Genomic DNA, 17,500 nt, shown 5'->3' with positions numbered 1-17,500 from the left:
TGTTCATTGCTGAGGAGAGGAACATGTCAGCGGCAGGCGAGACCAAAGAAGCAGCGGAGCTAGAGAGCAGCAAAACGTGAGTCTCGGCCCACTGAGATCACGTACTGCAGGAGGGGGAGGAGGGGAGCGTGAGGTGGCGGCCGGCACTGAGAGGGAGGGGACCGCGGAATGGTGTGGGAAACGGGACGCGAGTAAAAAAAGGCGGAGGAAAAACAGGAGAAGGAGGAAGAGGAGGAAAAGGAAAAAGGGAAAAAAAGAGGAGAAAGAGGAGAAACAGGGAGTAGGAATACAAGGAGGGGCGATGTAGGAATTGCGAATAAGAATAGAAAACGTGAAAGAAACAAGAAAGAAGAGAGAAAAAAAAAGTAAAATGTATATATATATATATATATATATATATATATATATATATATAGAGAGAGAGAGAGAGAGAGAGAGAGAGAGAGAGAGAGAGAGAGAGAGAGAGAGAGAGAGAGAGAGAGAGAGAGAGAGAGAAAGCAAAAGTGTTTACCCAGGGTAAGTTCTCAGTTCATTTGCTCAGCTTCAAACCAATTCAATTACGGAGACGAGACGAACCCTCTGTAATCAAGCGGACAGGAGAGGGACCAGATTGCTTTTGGTAATATAGAGTTCTGTATTTTTTTCTCCCTCTCACTCTCATATCGCTTCCCTCTTTGCACTTTAATGGAATAATCATCCCTCTTACTCAACCTTCTAATTTGCAAAAGACGCAATAAATACACAGTGAAGATACGATGTAGCAACTTTGTGTGTGTGTGTGTGTGTGTGTGTGTGTGTGTGTGTGTGTGTGTGTGTGTGTGTGTGTGTGTGTGTGTGTGTGTGTGTGTGTGTGAATTAACAAAGAGGGGGAGGGAAAAAGGGAAGAGGGGAAATAAGGAAATAAGGGGATGGTGCTTGAGCCAGAAAGGTAACCAGCGACACGGAATGAGGGCAGGTGTTAGAATATAGATGAGGTTCCGAGGTGTAGGTGTGAGAAGATTGTCCGCACACCTCACTGATTGTTTCACGCACACACACACACACACACACACACACACACACACACTTGGATGTTAAGGCACAACTTCAATGTTCCGAAAGAGTTTTGTGTATGCAATAAAATAATTTACTACATGCATAGTCAGTAAGACAGACTCGAATGTGAAAAGTTACTCATATATTGTAAAGTGAACAAAGGAGTGCTCCGTTATTCATGACTTCAGGACTATTGCATATATTATAATAGAATACAAATAGATCAACACTTGTAAGTAAGGTTTACATTTAGTTCCATTTTAGCCTAAATTTACACAATCACACAAAAACCTATTCGAGCATGTCCCGTGAAAAGAAAGAAAAAAATAATTATTCTTCAACTTTCACATGTGACATAAATGTAGCGCTTTATTTGCCGCCTCGCATCACCATCATTTTCTCATGCCACCTCGTTAGACCAAAATGAGCCAAAGATCACCATCTCTTCACCTCTTTATCCTCATTTCGCTTATCCCACTAAAGCTCTCAGCTACTTCATGAATAAACATACACACACAGGAAAGTGGTAATTAAGAAAACTTTTATATTTTTTTGTCTGTTCCTCGGAAAGTCTCCTCCTCATTAAAAAGCGAGTAAAATTAAGTGGTCTTTCTTTCTCGAGACAACTGTTTTGCTGACTTTTAGTATCCTAGTATCTTGATTACACCCCCTCTTTCTCTCTCTCTCTCTCTCTCTCTCTCTCTCTCTCTCTCTCTCTCTCTCTCTCTCTCTCTCTCTCTCTCTCTCTCTAACACCGTGGAAAGGCTGGAGCGTAAGATGAAATTGTTAGCGTTATCTTTGTTCTTGCATTACTTATACAAATTCTATCAAAATAAAGAGAGAAATAATTCCATACAAATAAACATACCGATGCAAAGGAAACCTGATCCCCGGGAAGGTATCAGCAGCAAGTATCGAGAGGGAAAGTTTTCCTGTAATCTTCTTACGAGTTTTCCTTTGATTTCTCCTCTGAGTATTGCTGCGAGTGTTATGCAAGAGTAAATGTACTGGTGCTTCATCGCTCGCTGCTCATACTCGTACTGACACCCCTTTAAAGCATAATCTAGGGTACGTAGCAACAGTATTCTGGGTGATATAGAGGGAGATAAAAAAGGACAATCGATGGAATTAAAATTATGTACCCTCTGTTTTGGTTGTGGTGGTCTTCAACAGTAGCAGCCAAGAGGAGGAGGAGGAGGAGGAGGAGGAGGAAAAGGGTATATCCTTCATTTCATCTTTCATCCTGCTTCAAAAATTCCTTATACCGACACTGCCTACTGCGCTTCACTATTAACCTTGCTCCACTCACCCAATATGATATTTGTGAACCAATTCCATTCCTTCCTATATTTCTTTTTCTTTTCAAGAGCCAAAAGGTATCATCAACAATAACCCCTTTATGTTATGGTCATCCTTTGTTAGCATTCAGGGTTTCGTAAAAATTCATTTGCATAAACGCAGAGGAAAAAAGGAAGTATAGCAGATTAAGGTTTCTTTCTAAGTTACGTGACTTCTCGTATTTAAGAGACCATGCTATCAAAATAAATGTCTCAAAAGTTACAGGTGATTATAAGAAATGTCCACCACTGAAGAGGTTAACCCATCTACCAAGAGTCAAACTTTAATTATAATCATTTACTAATATAATCTTCGTTAAATGCTAATGATCATTCACAGACCTCAGTTATAGCCACCAGTCTTTACGTTTCTGGGAAACAAATTAAAAGGAATTTCAGTTGATACCTGTGTGGCAAATGAATAACTTTTTTCAATTTTGTTCTGAGAAATGCTTCTATATTCGCCTCTCTTCCTCTTTCATCTTGCGATATGCCCGTCACTCACTGGAAACTTCTCCTACTTGATCTTAAACTTTTATGTGAAACAAGTTATTTTTTATCCGTGTTTATATCTTTTGTCTGGCAACGACGTCTCCAAAAACTATAAATCCATTGTCAGCTCGCAGGACAAAGTGTGCAAAATGGTCGTATTTCCTTCCCTCTTCAACTTCACCTTTGTGCGTCAAGGAGAATCAATGAAAACTCAGCTACGGACTCAGATCAACAAAAGTTGATCTGAGTCCGTGGAAAACATTCAACAAATTATACAGGTAATAAAACAACACATCAGAGCAATGTATTCCTGGTACAAAAACTCTCTCTCTCTCTCTCTCTCTCTCTCTCTCTCTCTCTCTCTCTCTCTCTCTCTCTCTCTCTCTCTCTCTCTCTCTCTCTCTCTCTCTCTCTCACACACACACGTCAGACGCACTCCTACCCTGGCAAGTAACACGGTGACATGAAAGAAGCGATAACAATCCTCGCACTACCCCAATGAAAAATAATTTTAATGGTACGTTAATTAATATCCGCGTTGCATGGAGGCTACGCGAGAGAAACGTCCAGCACCAAGAGATAAAAACAACATTAGTTCCTATCGTGGGGTCAGTGGTATGTGAGAACAGAGACGCTGCCTTGTGCCGACTCTTCCCTCTACATTTCCTTTGATTAATTATATATTTCTTAGTAAATTAATTGACGACATAATTAGCTTTACAGTTTTCAGATTTCTTTTCCTCTCTCTCTCTCTCTCTCTCTCTCTCTCTCTCTCTCTCTCTCTCTCTCTCTCTCTCTCTGGCTAACCTGTTACTTTCCCTTCACTTCGACATTCAGTCATAGTCTCTCTCTTGCAACGCTCCTTTAACGCTTACTTTTCTTTGTAATGGCTTAATGTAATCTTCAGAAGACAATTTTTCTTTCATCGTTCTTACGTAAGAATTGTTCCAGAAGTAAAATTCCCCTAGTGTCTGTTTCAATATTTCCTTACTGATTGACTGAACTTTCAAGGCTTGTTTCCTGAGAATGAAGGTTCATACTCATCGTCTGTGGAGGATTTGGGATTAGTTAGTTTATGGTATTGATGCCTTTGAAGGTTTACTATGCTTGCTGTATTCCTTCTGTCGCAATCAGTGAAGACGAAGCATCTTGTAAAAAAAAAAAAATGTAAGGGTGTAGGAAGGTTCATATATATATATATATATATATATATATATATATATATATATATATATATATATATATATATATATATATATATATATATATATATATATATATATATATATATTATCTACCAGGTCAGTGTAGGTCAGTGTAGCTTTGGTTAGGTCGTATGGTTACCCTTGAACAAGCTCAGATTTCACTTAGCACACATTGATATTTTTGCTCCAGCTCTGCCCTTCAGATAATGCTGCCACATTCAGACCGGTGTTCCTTCTATTAAGCTTCTCCCCTTGTCTCTTAATATAACGTTCACCCTACTCTCATTCCTTTTCTGCCTTTACGCCCCACCCCATTAGGGAATGTAAGAATAACTGACAGCAACTCTTACTACAGCTCTGACGGTCTTTAGCTCACACTGGTTTTGTTTCTCGCCTGCTGTTTATGTTGTACAGCGGTCTCTGTTACATAGAAGACTAGGAAAGTTACGAGTACCTGACACTTTTAACAGTGATGCTATGAAGATAAACACGTAGAATTGTAATTCATTTCTAATCATCAGTATACACTTCAATTGTTATGTCATCATCGTCGCTACAGCAGATTAAATTTTCTCTCCTTGTAGGGATTAAAATTGGCTTCTCGGTAAATTCTATCCAGGTGATATCACGCCAAAGATTCCTATATGAAATAACCACCTTTATAATGAGTTCCCCGAAGAAAACCTGCTTAATTATTAACGAAGACTCAGTATGCATGTAGTATTCACTGGAGGAAATTCAGAAAAGGAGAACTTAGAGAACGTGGCAGGACAAGAACCCCAAACCATTCACCCACTTTCAAGGTTCTTCCCGTGCAGCCTCGTGTCTCGTCGTAACTTCACATAACAATAGATATAACACATCACCAAAACCTCCTGCGCAACAAAATTTCTCAGTCCCTGGTCCATAATCTTGATTGACAAACTTTCCAGCAAGTGACACCGTACAAACGTGAGAGTCAGCGATGCACTCATTAACTAGTACCAGGTGTGCGTGTAATTCAATCTTACGCTCCATAAGCTACACAAACTACATCATCCGCCGAATTACTTCACCTTTGAAAATTAAATAGATGGACATAATGAATTCCCGTCTACCGAAGTAAGAGTTGCATTTAAAAATACTGAGGTAGTTTATTTCTCCTTAAACAGTTTCTAGCCACTGATGAAATAAGACAAGTAAAGAGGCGATCCTTGTAATAAATAGAAAGGCATGTTTGGTCACAGTTAAACCTTCTGCAGAAAATACATGGCTTCTACAGTATCTGGCAATGCAAGCCTTGGAAAGATAAATATGCAAAAACAAAATACTACCAATAAATAACTAAATAAAATAAAATAAAATAAAAAAAAACTCATCCACTCTTATCACTCAACAGCTTTAAACATCATCACCATCATCGTCACTATCATCACCATCACGACTAATTAAATCCAAAAGAAAAAAAATCGCTGTTAAAAGACAGACGAATACCTGTGCTCTGTAAACAACGCGCGGAGAGAGTATAGAAAGAAGCAATACACACCACCAAGAGAGAGAGAGAGGAGATAAAAAAAGAAAGTGCCAAAAGTCTGGTTCCCAAATTCTTCGCTAGGGGAGAAATAAAAAGTGAAAGGAGGAGGAGGAGGAGGAGGAGGAGGAGGAGGAGGAGGAGGAGGAGAAAGACTTTGCATTCAAAGGTGCCTTTGGGAGGGAGAAAAGACAGGACGGGTAAGGGGACCACAATAGGACAGGGAAAACCCAGTGGAGATTGCCAAAAGAAAAGGAGAGATGGAAGCTAGGATGGGAGTGAGAGGAAAGAGGGAGGGAGGGAGGGAGAGAGAGAGAGAAGGAAAAGGTTTGAAGTATATCATGACGGCGGTTAAATAAAGAGGGAGTGAGTGAGGAGAGGAAAACTGAGATAAAAGCGTTGAGTGCAAGGTATAATGTGAATATTGGTTCACCGAGAAGTACAACATATGCAAAAAAAAAGAAAAGAACAATGACGTGATGCAAGGGCGAAAAAAAAAATTAATGAGAGAGAGAGAGAGAGAGAGAGAGAGAGAGAGAGAGAGAGAGAGAGAGAGAGAGAGAGAGAGAGAGAGAGAGAGAGAGAGAGAGAGAGAGAGAGAGAGAGAGAGAGAGAGAGAGAGAGAGAGAGAGAGAGAGACAGACAGACAGACAGACAGACAGACAGACAGACAGACAGACAGACAGACAGACAGGCAAACAGACAGACAGACACAAACACTCAGAGCCTCAAAAAAATAAATACAAAATAAACAAAACAATGCATCGCAAAAGTCCAAACATCCTAAACAACAAAAACAACACACTAATAAGCACGGGAACACCTGAGCTTAATTAAAACCCAACCTACCTTATTTCTCTCCTGCAGGTGAGCGTGGAGAGGGTGACGCCGCTCACCACCCACCTGACGCCTCGAGTGCTGGTGGTGGACGCTGGCGGGGTAGGAGTGTTCCGCTGCCAAGTGTCGGGTCCTCACTCCAGCGCCTCGCCCCACCCACAGCCCACCATCACCTGGTACAAAGATGGACATGTGATTAGCGCGGCAGGAAGAATCTCCATCACAGGTGAGACTTTTGCTAATGGAAGTTTAGTACAAGACTTTTATTAAACCTAAGAACATAGAAAATAAGGAAAGCTGCAAGAACCCATCAGGCCTATACGTTGCAGTCTCTGTAAAAAAAGAAAAAATATCTAGCTATTTCCACTTATCACCACCATTCATGAATTTGTATAATCTTCTTTTATAGCTCCCTAATGACTCAGCACTAACTGCTTCTTTCCCTAGGCACTGGGCACTTGTACTGGCACTCTCAGTGGGCTCTTTTTCGCACATATTGGGCTTGGCCATTGCCTATCTTACATGAAAAAAAAAAATAGGACCCGTATTCTTGTTCTTGCTAATGCGTTGCCCTTTCGTCAGTGAAGAAATCATTTGTCAGATACTTTTTTTTTTCAATGGATGGTCTGGAATTTATGTTAACCTTTGACTGGATTTATGACGTTGCAGAGTCCTTGTTAAACCATCACTAGAATTATTGTTAAGAGCTTTGTTCTCTCGTCAGCCAGAAAAATTAGTCGAATTCACATTTTTTTTTTTTTTAAATTGATAGAGCAGAATTCTTGTTATGATTTTACTTGAATTATGATGGTGCAAAATCCCATTCAAACTATCACTCTAATTGACCTTAACCGTGATTTTCTATCGACCACAAAGTTTTCATTTTAATCGATGATGCATAAATTTTTGTGAAGATTTTTACTGCAATTATAAAGATGCTAAATTCCTGTTAAACTTTAATTGTAATAATGAAAAAAAAACTCAAACGTCTTATGAATTTCCAGTAAAGTATGTTAAAAATGGCCGCCGTAAGACAATGAAAACTGCAAAATATGGTCAAGTTTTATTGTTTACTTTAATCATCCCCTAATTTGTATTAAGAGGTGCCAGGTATTATTTATTTTATGTTCTGTATAAGTGCATGTTACTTTGTGTTCATTTACCATTGTCATTACATATTAATTTAGCTCGTTATGTACTAATGAGTAATTACACAACAAATGAATGATTTTTTTTTTACCCCGAGTCATGCTTTTAAAAGATAAAATTTGATAAATGTGCGTTAACTTTTAAACAGATGAGGAAATAATTAGTCAAGTTATAATGGTTAATAAAGTTGTCAGTGATATACGTAGCTCTCTCTCTCTCTCTCTCTCTCTCTCTCTCTCTCTCTCTCTCTCTCTCTCTCTCTCTCTCTCTCTCTCTCTCCGTATCTTTTTCCCTCTATTTCTCTTCCACGTAAAAAGCCAAAACAACTCATTTTACGGAAACCCGAACTCATGTATAGTTTTTGGACTAATTAGGGAGTATTTTCTGACCTCAAATGAATTTTAAACCACCGGAGAACTTCCAAATGATAGACACCGTGTATGGAATGAGTGAACAGCGCCTGAAACTTTGTATTGAACGCAGCAAACCAAAACTTGAACACGAAAATCCTGCAGATGTTGAAATTAAAAATATAAGTGTTGCTCTTCCTGATCAATGGATGTGTCTCTCGATATCATTTTTTTTTCTCAATCTCTACTCTGTGCTTCCACTCATGCGGCGCAGAACTCGTTACCATGCCACCAAGCATTTATCCCCTGCACTACAAATAATATAAGCCTTTAATTACACCTCTTTTTTTTCTCTCTTATACTGTAGCTATTTTTATCTCTCTAATTCTATATTTGGAGTTATGGAGTTGAATAAATCAAAGGAGATACTGATATCTCTTTTTTTTTTCAATGAAGGTAGTTTAATTTTCGTGCTATAAAACAATTAAGGCATGGCTACTCAAACTTAGTCTCAAACATCATATTGCCATTACCGGCTTTCATCGGTTAGTGGCGTCATTATATGTAACAGATCTCAAACGTTCTTATATTTCTCAGTTCTTGAATCAACGCTCCTCACTAGCGGATCTTGGTCTAGCCACAAATACAGGTCTACCCGTTTTCTTTGAAGTGATCGCCTGAAGCTAGCGGTTTTGTCCCTCTTTAAATCTTCATGCGGTCTTAGGCACACACGTGGAACAACGCAAAAACATGCATGCACGTTCCTACTCACAAAGAGAGGGAGAGAGAAAGTAAGAGGGAAAGCGAACTAGAGCGAGAGAGAGAGAGAGAGAGAGAGAGAGAGAGAGAGAGAGAGAGAGAGAGAGAGAGAGAGAGAGAGAGAGAGAGAGAGAGAGAGAGAGAGAGAGAGAGAGAGAGAGAGAGAGAGAGAGAGCATAATTAGTTGTCGGTAAGAGTTCTCCACTAATAGGTAACATTTTCCGCTTCTCGATTAAAAAGAAAAAAGCGTGTAAGCGTGTGTGTGTGTGTGTGTGTGTGTGTGTGTGTGTGTGTGTGTGTGTGTGTGTGTGTGTGTGTGTGTGTGTGTGTGTGTGTGAGTGTGTGAGTGTGTGGGGGGGAAGCATTACAGCGTTGTACTTTCTTCATGCAAATGATGACACAAGATATGAAAGGCACAGAGCACAGATATCATTATTTTCACCACTTTGAACTCCTACACTGTCAGCATACGTACATTTTTACTCTCCCCGTAATGGAATAGAAATCGACATTAAGTTCCACGAATGATAATATAAAAGTTTCGTTGACATATATATATATATATATATATATATATATATATATATATATATATATATATATATATATATATATATATATATATATATATATATATATATATATATATATATATATATATATATATAAAGAACGCTTAAAAAGGTTGAGGCCCATGTATATAAAACAAAATATGATAAATCATCCCTACGTACAGCGAGAAACATTTCGCCGCACGTGCACACACACGCGGGAACACTCTCGCGCGCGCGCGTGCACACACACACACACACACACACACACACACACACACACACACACACACACACACACACACACACACACACACACACATGGGCGATGCTTAAAGGTGTGAGACTGTGCCAGGTATAGACGGTGTGTGTGTGTGTGTGTGTGTGTGTGTGTGTGTGTGTGTGTGTGTGTGTGTGTGTGTGTGTGTGTGTGTGTGTGTGTGTGTGTGTGTGTGTGTGTGTGTGTGTGTGTGTGTGTGTGTGTGTGTGTGTGTGTGTGTGTGTGTGTGTGTGTGTGTGGCGGCAGGTTGGCGTGGCGTGGAGCGCTGCGTTCACACTCACGATACATTTTGTTACGTTGGAGAGGACGAGTAATATACAGAGGAAACTTTGAGGATTGGTGGTGTGTTATGGTGCAGAGCCCTCCGCGGGATGGTGGTGGTAGTGGTGGTGGTGGTGGTGGTGGTGGTGGTGGTGGTGGTGAGAGAGGTAGGACAGTAGTGGTGAAAGAGGTAGGACATGTGGGGGCTATGGTTGGTCCCTTAATACTTTTTAAGAGAGAGAGAGAGAGAGAGAGAGAGAGAGAGAGAGAGAGAGAGAGAGAGAGAGAGAGAGAGAGAGAGAGAGAGAGAGAGAGAAAAGAAAGGTCACTTGTTGCTAATTTGATATTATTGATACGTACGACCATTGGTGACATTTTTTTTAACTGTTAGTAATACTACTATTACTACTGCTACTACTACTACTACTACTACTACTGCTGCTGCTACTACTACTACTACTACTACTACCACCACCACCACGACCACCACTACCACCATCACAACCAACTCGTATTTTCGATTTACACAAAACACGAAAAACTAAAAGCTAAATCTCTAGACAACGATGCTTTGGATATTTCACAAGTACTGACCGCCACGTGTGTGTGTGTGTGTGTGTGTGTGTGTGTGTGTGTGTGTGTGTGTGTGTGTGTGTGTGTGTGTGTGTGTGTGTGTGTGTGTGTGTGTGTGTGTGTGTGTGTGTAGGTGTGTGTGTTTTGCAATCACCGAAAGTCCTGTGTCTGTGAGAGTTTCATTTTGAGCTCAGATATTAAAAAGTGCCAGGTGAGAGGCGTCCCAAATAAAAGCTCATATGAAAAACGCAGAGGCACCGCAGGTCACGTGTGCGGATGGTGATGGACTGATGAAAAAAAAAAAGGGAAGCTAAAAAATATAGAAAATAAGAACGATATGTAAAAAGAAAAAAAAAACGAAAAATTACAGACATGCTAACGGTCAGGCACATTCAACCCTCACCCCCCCACCTGACCCCTCTCTCTCTCTCTCTCTCTCTCTCTCTCTCTCTCTCTCTCTCTCTCTCTCTCTCTCTCTCTCTCTCTCTCTCCCCTCCCCTCTCCACTGTTGGGAGTTATTAGTTTATGGTGGATGACGTTTTTATGTTTATATTAAAAAGGTAATATTAAATGCTACGTATATACATAATATTCAAAACAATGCATCGTAACATTTATATATATTGCTGACATTTATAATGAATTGCGGCCATTCACAGAGATGCGCCACTGAAGTACGTACGGGGCATATATTTACGTACAGGCAAAAAGATCACAGGTTATGCACTGATCTGTACGTAACCAGATAGATGCACGGACATACATAGACCTAATAGACACGAAAATTAATTTATACACGTAGATAAATGGAGACATGCTTATCTCTAAAAAAAAAAACTAAAGAAAGAAAAAAAGAAAGAAAAACAAGAAAAAGATAAAAATGAACATATTTATGTATTTTGCTGTACCACTGTAACTGTGTGTGTGTGTGTGTGTGTGTGTGTGTGTGTGTGTGTGTGTGTGTGTGTGTGTGTGTGTGTGTGTGTGTGTAAGCCTATGTGTGTGTGTGCGCAAAGCTGTACGTGACAATAAACTACATGACTGCAGGTTGGGTTCAGCTGATATTAAAGTAAATTAATCTAATCCACAAACTCAGATAAACCCTAACCTCATTATATCTTGAGATATTTCAGCTTTATTCGTCCCGCTTGGTCGTGCACACACACACTCAGACTCAGAGAGAGAGAGAGAGAGAGAGAGAGAGAGAGAGAGAGAGAGAGAGAGAGAGAGAGAGAGAGAGAGAGAAACAATGATAACGTATGAAACCTTGCCTCATTTCAACTCACAGAAACACTCACACAGAAAAAAAGCAGAACATGCACCTCATTTATCAGAGTCGAAGAGAGAAACTGCAAACTATCCCTAACAAGCCAACCCTCGTTAACAACTTCTCCCAATTTTCCATCTCCCTCTTTTTTATGGCCTCGTGCGAAATCATAAAGCTTCCGGCTGATTCCCCAAACCAAAGCAAACCAAACCAACTAGCGCTATGTTCTGCCGGATGAAAATATATAAAAAAAAAAAAAAGTGGTGAGAGGAATATACGTATGTGTGCGTGTGAGACTCGTGATGTAGTAGCAGAAGTTATGCGCACTATAAACAACTACAAACGTTACTAACAAAATAATAGTCCTTGTACATATAAAAATACACATACAAATAAAGTAAGACAAACTTTTTTTTTATCACCGAAACCGTAGGGAACCGTAGAGTCGATATCACAATTCGAGACACGTCAGTACTTTCAATATTTTGCAAGTGCTCAGGTATCTTTATAGGAAGGACTGCACAGGAAATTATTTGAAAGAGAGGGGATGTTGAATAAAGAGGAAGCAGATGAAGCCTTACTGAAAAGACTAGTGAGGGACAGCGAGAAAAGCAAAAGAAGCAGCAGAAGTAAAGTGTATGTGAACGTAGAAGTGTTGCCAATATAAACTAACCCAGTCCAGCAACCCAGCAACAAATCAAAATAGCGAGTACCATGATATATAGAAATGACAGACAAAAGGTGGAGTAAAAGAATCGATCACTCAGTTGCCCTTCAGCTCACACCACTCACTAATCACTGCTCGGTGGGGAAGGATAGGCAGTGCTGGGAGGGGTGCCTGGTGCAGTATTGTCATGTTTTGTGATAATGGTAATCGTCGTGCCGTGTTGGAGAGAGAGGTAAAACTTGGTACCCTTTTTCGTTTACTGTGAGTAGGGTTATAGAGTGGTGTGGAAAAGGGATGGCATTAGGATCTGGGAGGAGGGAGACGGAATGCAGAGGGTTTTATGAGTGGAGTGGGAGGAGGCACTAGAGAGAGGAACAGATGAAGAGCCAGAACTATGACGAGGATAATTATGATTCGGTAGCAATAATGCATTTCTGAGCCTTGAAAATTTCTGCTTCGTCGGTTATTGTTGTTGTTGTTGTTGTTGTTTTATTGTTATCATCAAAATTATCACCACCTCCATCATTATTTCTAATATTAGTGATTAACAATAACGACAGTAATAATAATTATTACTAATACAGCTAGTAGTAGTAGTAGTAGTAGTAATAACAATAATAATAAAAATAACAATAATAATAATAATAATAATAATAACAATAATAATAATAATAACAATAATAATAATAATAATAATAAGAGAGAGAGAGATAGTAGTAGTAGTAGTAACAATAATAATAAAAATAACAATAATAATAATAATAATAATAATAATAATAATAATAATAATAATAATAATAAGAGAGAGAGAGAGATAGTAGTTCAATTCAATATTCTTTATTCACACAAGATGTGTACACAAACTAAAATACATACTAAAACTAAAAGAAAGAAAAACATTTCATTTAATTATTAAAAAAAAAAGACATAAATTTATACTAAATTAAACAATATCATACTGAATCCGACGTCACTCGGTGCACAAAGCATCAATCAACATCTTAGTTTCCCTTACATCTAAGATTGTGGTATCACATCTATCCCTCATCAAACACAATTCACGAATTTGTGCACCAGTCCGTGCAAGTTCGTACTGGTCACACTGCAGCTGCGTCCAAACCTTATTGATGTCTCCAATATTCATATTAAATTTGTATGAAAGATATCTTACATTACTGCCCATTATTGAATGTCTTCCATAAACCCCCATTCTTCCTATTGTTCTTATAACCATATTGTCTGATGTTAATATTTGGTTTATAAAAGCAATCTCCCGTTTTGCGAACCACATTTCTGGGGGCATAACATTAGCAATGTGAGGAAGCAGACTACAGTGTGTGGTCCAGGGCAGCTTCCACACTCGACGCACTGCAACCCTCCACGCTCGGTACACCGCTTCCATGCTACCATCACACACATTTAAAAGTTGACTACCATAAAAACTAGAACAATATTTAAAAAACAAAGTATTTCTTACATGTGACAGTCCACCCTTAAAACGGGATAAAAATGAATTACATTGTCGATAAAAATCAGTCACACATTTAGAAGTATCACATTTAAAAATATTTCTTCCTAAAACATTTCCCAGGTGTACAATTTCCTCCATAATATCAATAGTTTTACCATTAATTTCTACATTAGGAATTATATTACTTCTTTTATTACCGTGGAAAACTATTAATTTGCTTTTCTTTTCGTTATACACAATGTCATATCTCGATGCATAATCTACACAGATGCTTATCATCTTCTTGAGAGCAAAAACACTTGGTGCTAGACCTTTTAGGTCATCAGCAAACCCGAAGGCTCCTGCATAGGTGCCACCCATGTAGCAGCCAACGCCAGAGTCTCGCAATTCCGTGAGTAACCCGTCTACATAAACACAATACAGTATAGGAGAGATCACACCACCTTGTTTGACTCCATTACTCACTTCAAATGTACTAGACAGTAAGTCATTCCATCTTACGCTTAGTTTTTGATTTACGTACATGTTTAACAATAATCTACATAATAAGAGGACATACATTACGTTTCAATAGAATATCAAATAATTTGCAATAATTAACTCTGTCGAAAGCCTTGCTTGCATCTAAAGTAAACCCATAAACAGTTGTACCTTTAGATACATAATAAGACACAGTTTCTCTCACCATTGCTGTACACATAGTAGAGGATGTTCCTTCTTTGAACCCAAACTGCAAATCATTGGTCAATAGTTTATCCCTTTCTCTCATCAATACAATATTATCCAGTATTTTACTCATCAAACTACTAAGAGTAATCGCTCTGTAATTTTCACTGGTATTAAGATTTGCCCAACGACCTTTAGGAAGCGGTATCATAACCCCTTTCATCATGCTGTGGGGAGAGAAACCGTGCCTCAACATGGCTGAAAACAGTACAGACAAGTGTCCGTATAACACATCACCAGCATGTATGAGATGGTCAGACATCAGGTCACCCTCACCTTCTCCCTTTCCAGGCCTCACTCTCCGCAGTGCTTGACGCACCTCATCAGGCGTAATCAAGAGTATACTTTCATTACTATTTTTCTGACAAGAAATTACACTGTTGATGGCAGATTTTAAGCTATCCATCTCATTTGTATCGTATGAGGTACTGTTGTAAAGCTCTTCAAACTTTCCTTTAAATAAATCAGCTATATCTTTAGGACAATGTTTTCCATCAACTGCCTTAGGCGTTTTTTTCTTCTGTTTTCCCTTGTTTCTTACAGATCTCCAAAACTGTCTACCAGAAGCACTAGGCCTGCAAACTCTCAGCTAATTTCTCTGTAGTTATTAACTCTTCTTGCTTTATAACCATCTTGCGTGCTTGGTGATAACATTTACGTGTTGTACGGCGTATTTCGGCAATGAGACCTTGCTGAGGTCGTTCACTGTCTACCCATAACCTGTGCCAAAACAAAGCAGTGCGAAAATAACCCTCAACACAATCATTCCAGCCTGGCACAATTTTCTTAACTCTCCCACAATTTGTCCTTGGTATACACTCTTTACTTGCCTTTATAAGTGCATTGGTGATATGATCATAAAATGCTGCTATTTCCATTTCATGCTGGGTGCACATATTATTTCTACACATTAACATATCTTCCGGTAGGGGAACATTTAACAGATATCCAGTGACTAACTCTTTATACCTTAATATATCCTCAGTATTTGCCTTATGCCAACATATGCGCTCGAAGGTCTCATGCTCAATATTTTCCACATTATAAGAAATAGTAACATCTAAAACACACTTTATAGCTATATGGTCTGATGGATTGTTTACAGAATCAATAGTAGTATAAGTCTGAAGGAAGTTAGATATATTGTCTGATATCAAAAAATGATCTATCAGGGATTTAAAATTATTTCCTTTACTGCAATAAGTATAAGCAACTGTAGATAAGGCATCATTATCACAACAATAAAACCTGTACTCATCGATAAATTTAACAAAGGCCCGTGTCTGGGGCGTAACACGGCTAAAATCAGTATTAAAATCACCACCTACTAATATAAAATCTATATCATTACTAAGACTAAGAACTGCTATATCACTCAGTATATTTACATATTCATTCACATTTTGGTCACTTCTTTGATCATCACAGGGCATATATACACATATCACCAAACCCGTTTGTTCTGGTAAATGAACTCGAACAGCACACAATCGTTTGGATTCATAAGGTACAGGAGTGACACGAAACCGCTTGGAGTCACGCCACAGGATGGCTGCTCCGCCGTGCGGCCTACCCCGCACCAGCCGACCCTCCTCCATGGCGCTGACCCCGTGCACATTCACACCCTCACCCACTCCATAAAACCAATCAAGCTGACTCATAAACAAACCATGCTCCTGGATTAAAAAAAAAATCACTTTGATTATAAAGCTCACTTAGGAACGGTGCCCTTAAATCATCTGCATATTCACAATTATATGAAACACACGTTAAATTTCTACTGTCTTCCATTTTCATGAAATTGTACAAAAACATTAATTCCTAGTAGTAGTAGTAGTAACAATAATAATAATAATAATAATAATAATAATAATAATAATAATAATAATAACAATAATAATAATAATAATAATGAGAAAGATAATAATAATAATAATGAGAGAGAGAGAGAGAGAGAGAGAGAGAGAGAGAGAGAGAGAGAGAGAGAGAGAGAGAGAGAGAGAGAGAGAGAGAGAGAGAGAGAGAATTTACATAACATTTTTCGTACCATACTCTCCCCTGTATATTTTCTCGACTTAATACTACTCATTCTCATCGTTAAGCCGAAGGTGTTTTCAGTGAAAAAAAAAGTTATTTTGTAATGTTTTGAAGCATAAAATTCAGCGTGTGGGAGAATAAAACTCATCACAATAAAATAATTCCGTGTAGAGATTAATGTATTAGTTTATATTGACGTCAGCTTAGTATAATTGCTTAGAATAACTGCTACTTTATTATTCTCCTACTAGAATGTTAAGTATATGTATTTTCCCGAATCCTGAGAGGCATATAGATAGAGTTATAAGTTGAAAAGGTGTTGTAGTTATTTCTTATGCCTTATGAAATTTCCCTCAATCTTGCGTTCTCTGATCTGCTAATAATCTCACTGGAAAACATTGCAATTAATGAATTCTTAGCATACCAGAGGATTTGTGAGGGAAAACCAAACATATTGGAAGTGAGCGCGGAATGTTAATCGACTTCTAACCATAACTGTACGTATCATTTACTGCTTCACTTCATGAAATGCACGTAACGGAGATTGCGAAGACAGAAAAAAAAAAAAAAAAACTCAAATGCCTTCACTTTACACTACTAGTACTACTACTATTAATACTACTACTACTGCTACTAAAATAATAATAATAATAATAATAATAATAATAATAATAATAATAATAATAATAATTATTATTATTATTATAATAATAATTATTATTATTATTATTATTATTATTATTATTATTATTATAATGACCGAAGGCGCAAAAAATTATTCTTTTATACAATACAGTTACCCAATCATAAATTCTACATCATATTTATATGATCTTTGTCGTAGTTCTAGCTCTATCTTCTCATCATGTATAAGAAAAATATCATTACTGTTATAATAATAATAATAATAATAATAATAATAATAATAATAATAATAATAATAATAATAATAATAACAACAACAACAAAACAACAACAAGTGACAATATTATT

At 38.1% G+C, this 17,500-nt stretch overlaps 1 protein-coding gene across 1 annotated transcript in view; it reads left to right on the top strand.

Annotated features, from left to right (window-relative positions):
- LOC135107132 (cell adhesion molecule Dscam2-like) overlaps window positions 1-17,500 on the top strand; it is a 282,482-nt gene that overhangs the window by 103,234 nt on the left and 161,748 nt on the right. The window contains exon 6 of the mRNA XM_064016842.1: window positions 6,447-6,642. Coding sequence (XP_063872912.1) covers window positions 6,447-6,642 — 196 coding nt within the window. The remainder of the gene's footprint in view (window positions 1-6,446; window positions 6,643-17,500) is intronic.

This window comes from Scylla paramamosain, chromosome 14, assembly GCF_035594125.1.
Source record: "Scylla paramamosain isolate STU-SP2022 chromosome 14, ASM3559412v1, whole genome shotgun sequence".
In the NCBI taxonomy this organism is placed as follows: domain Eukaryota; kingdom Metazoa; phylum Arthropoda; class Malacostraca; order Decapoda; family Portunidae; genus Scylla; species Scylla paramamosain.
The sequence above is the reverse complement of the archived record's forward strand: the minus strand, read 5'-3'. Positions and strand labels throughout refer to the sequence as shown.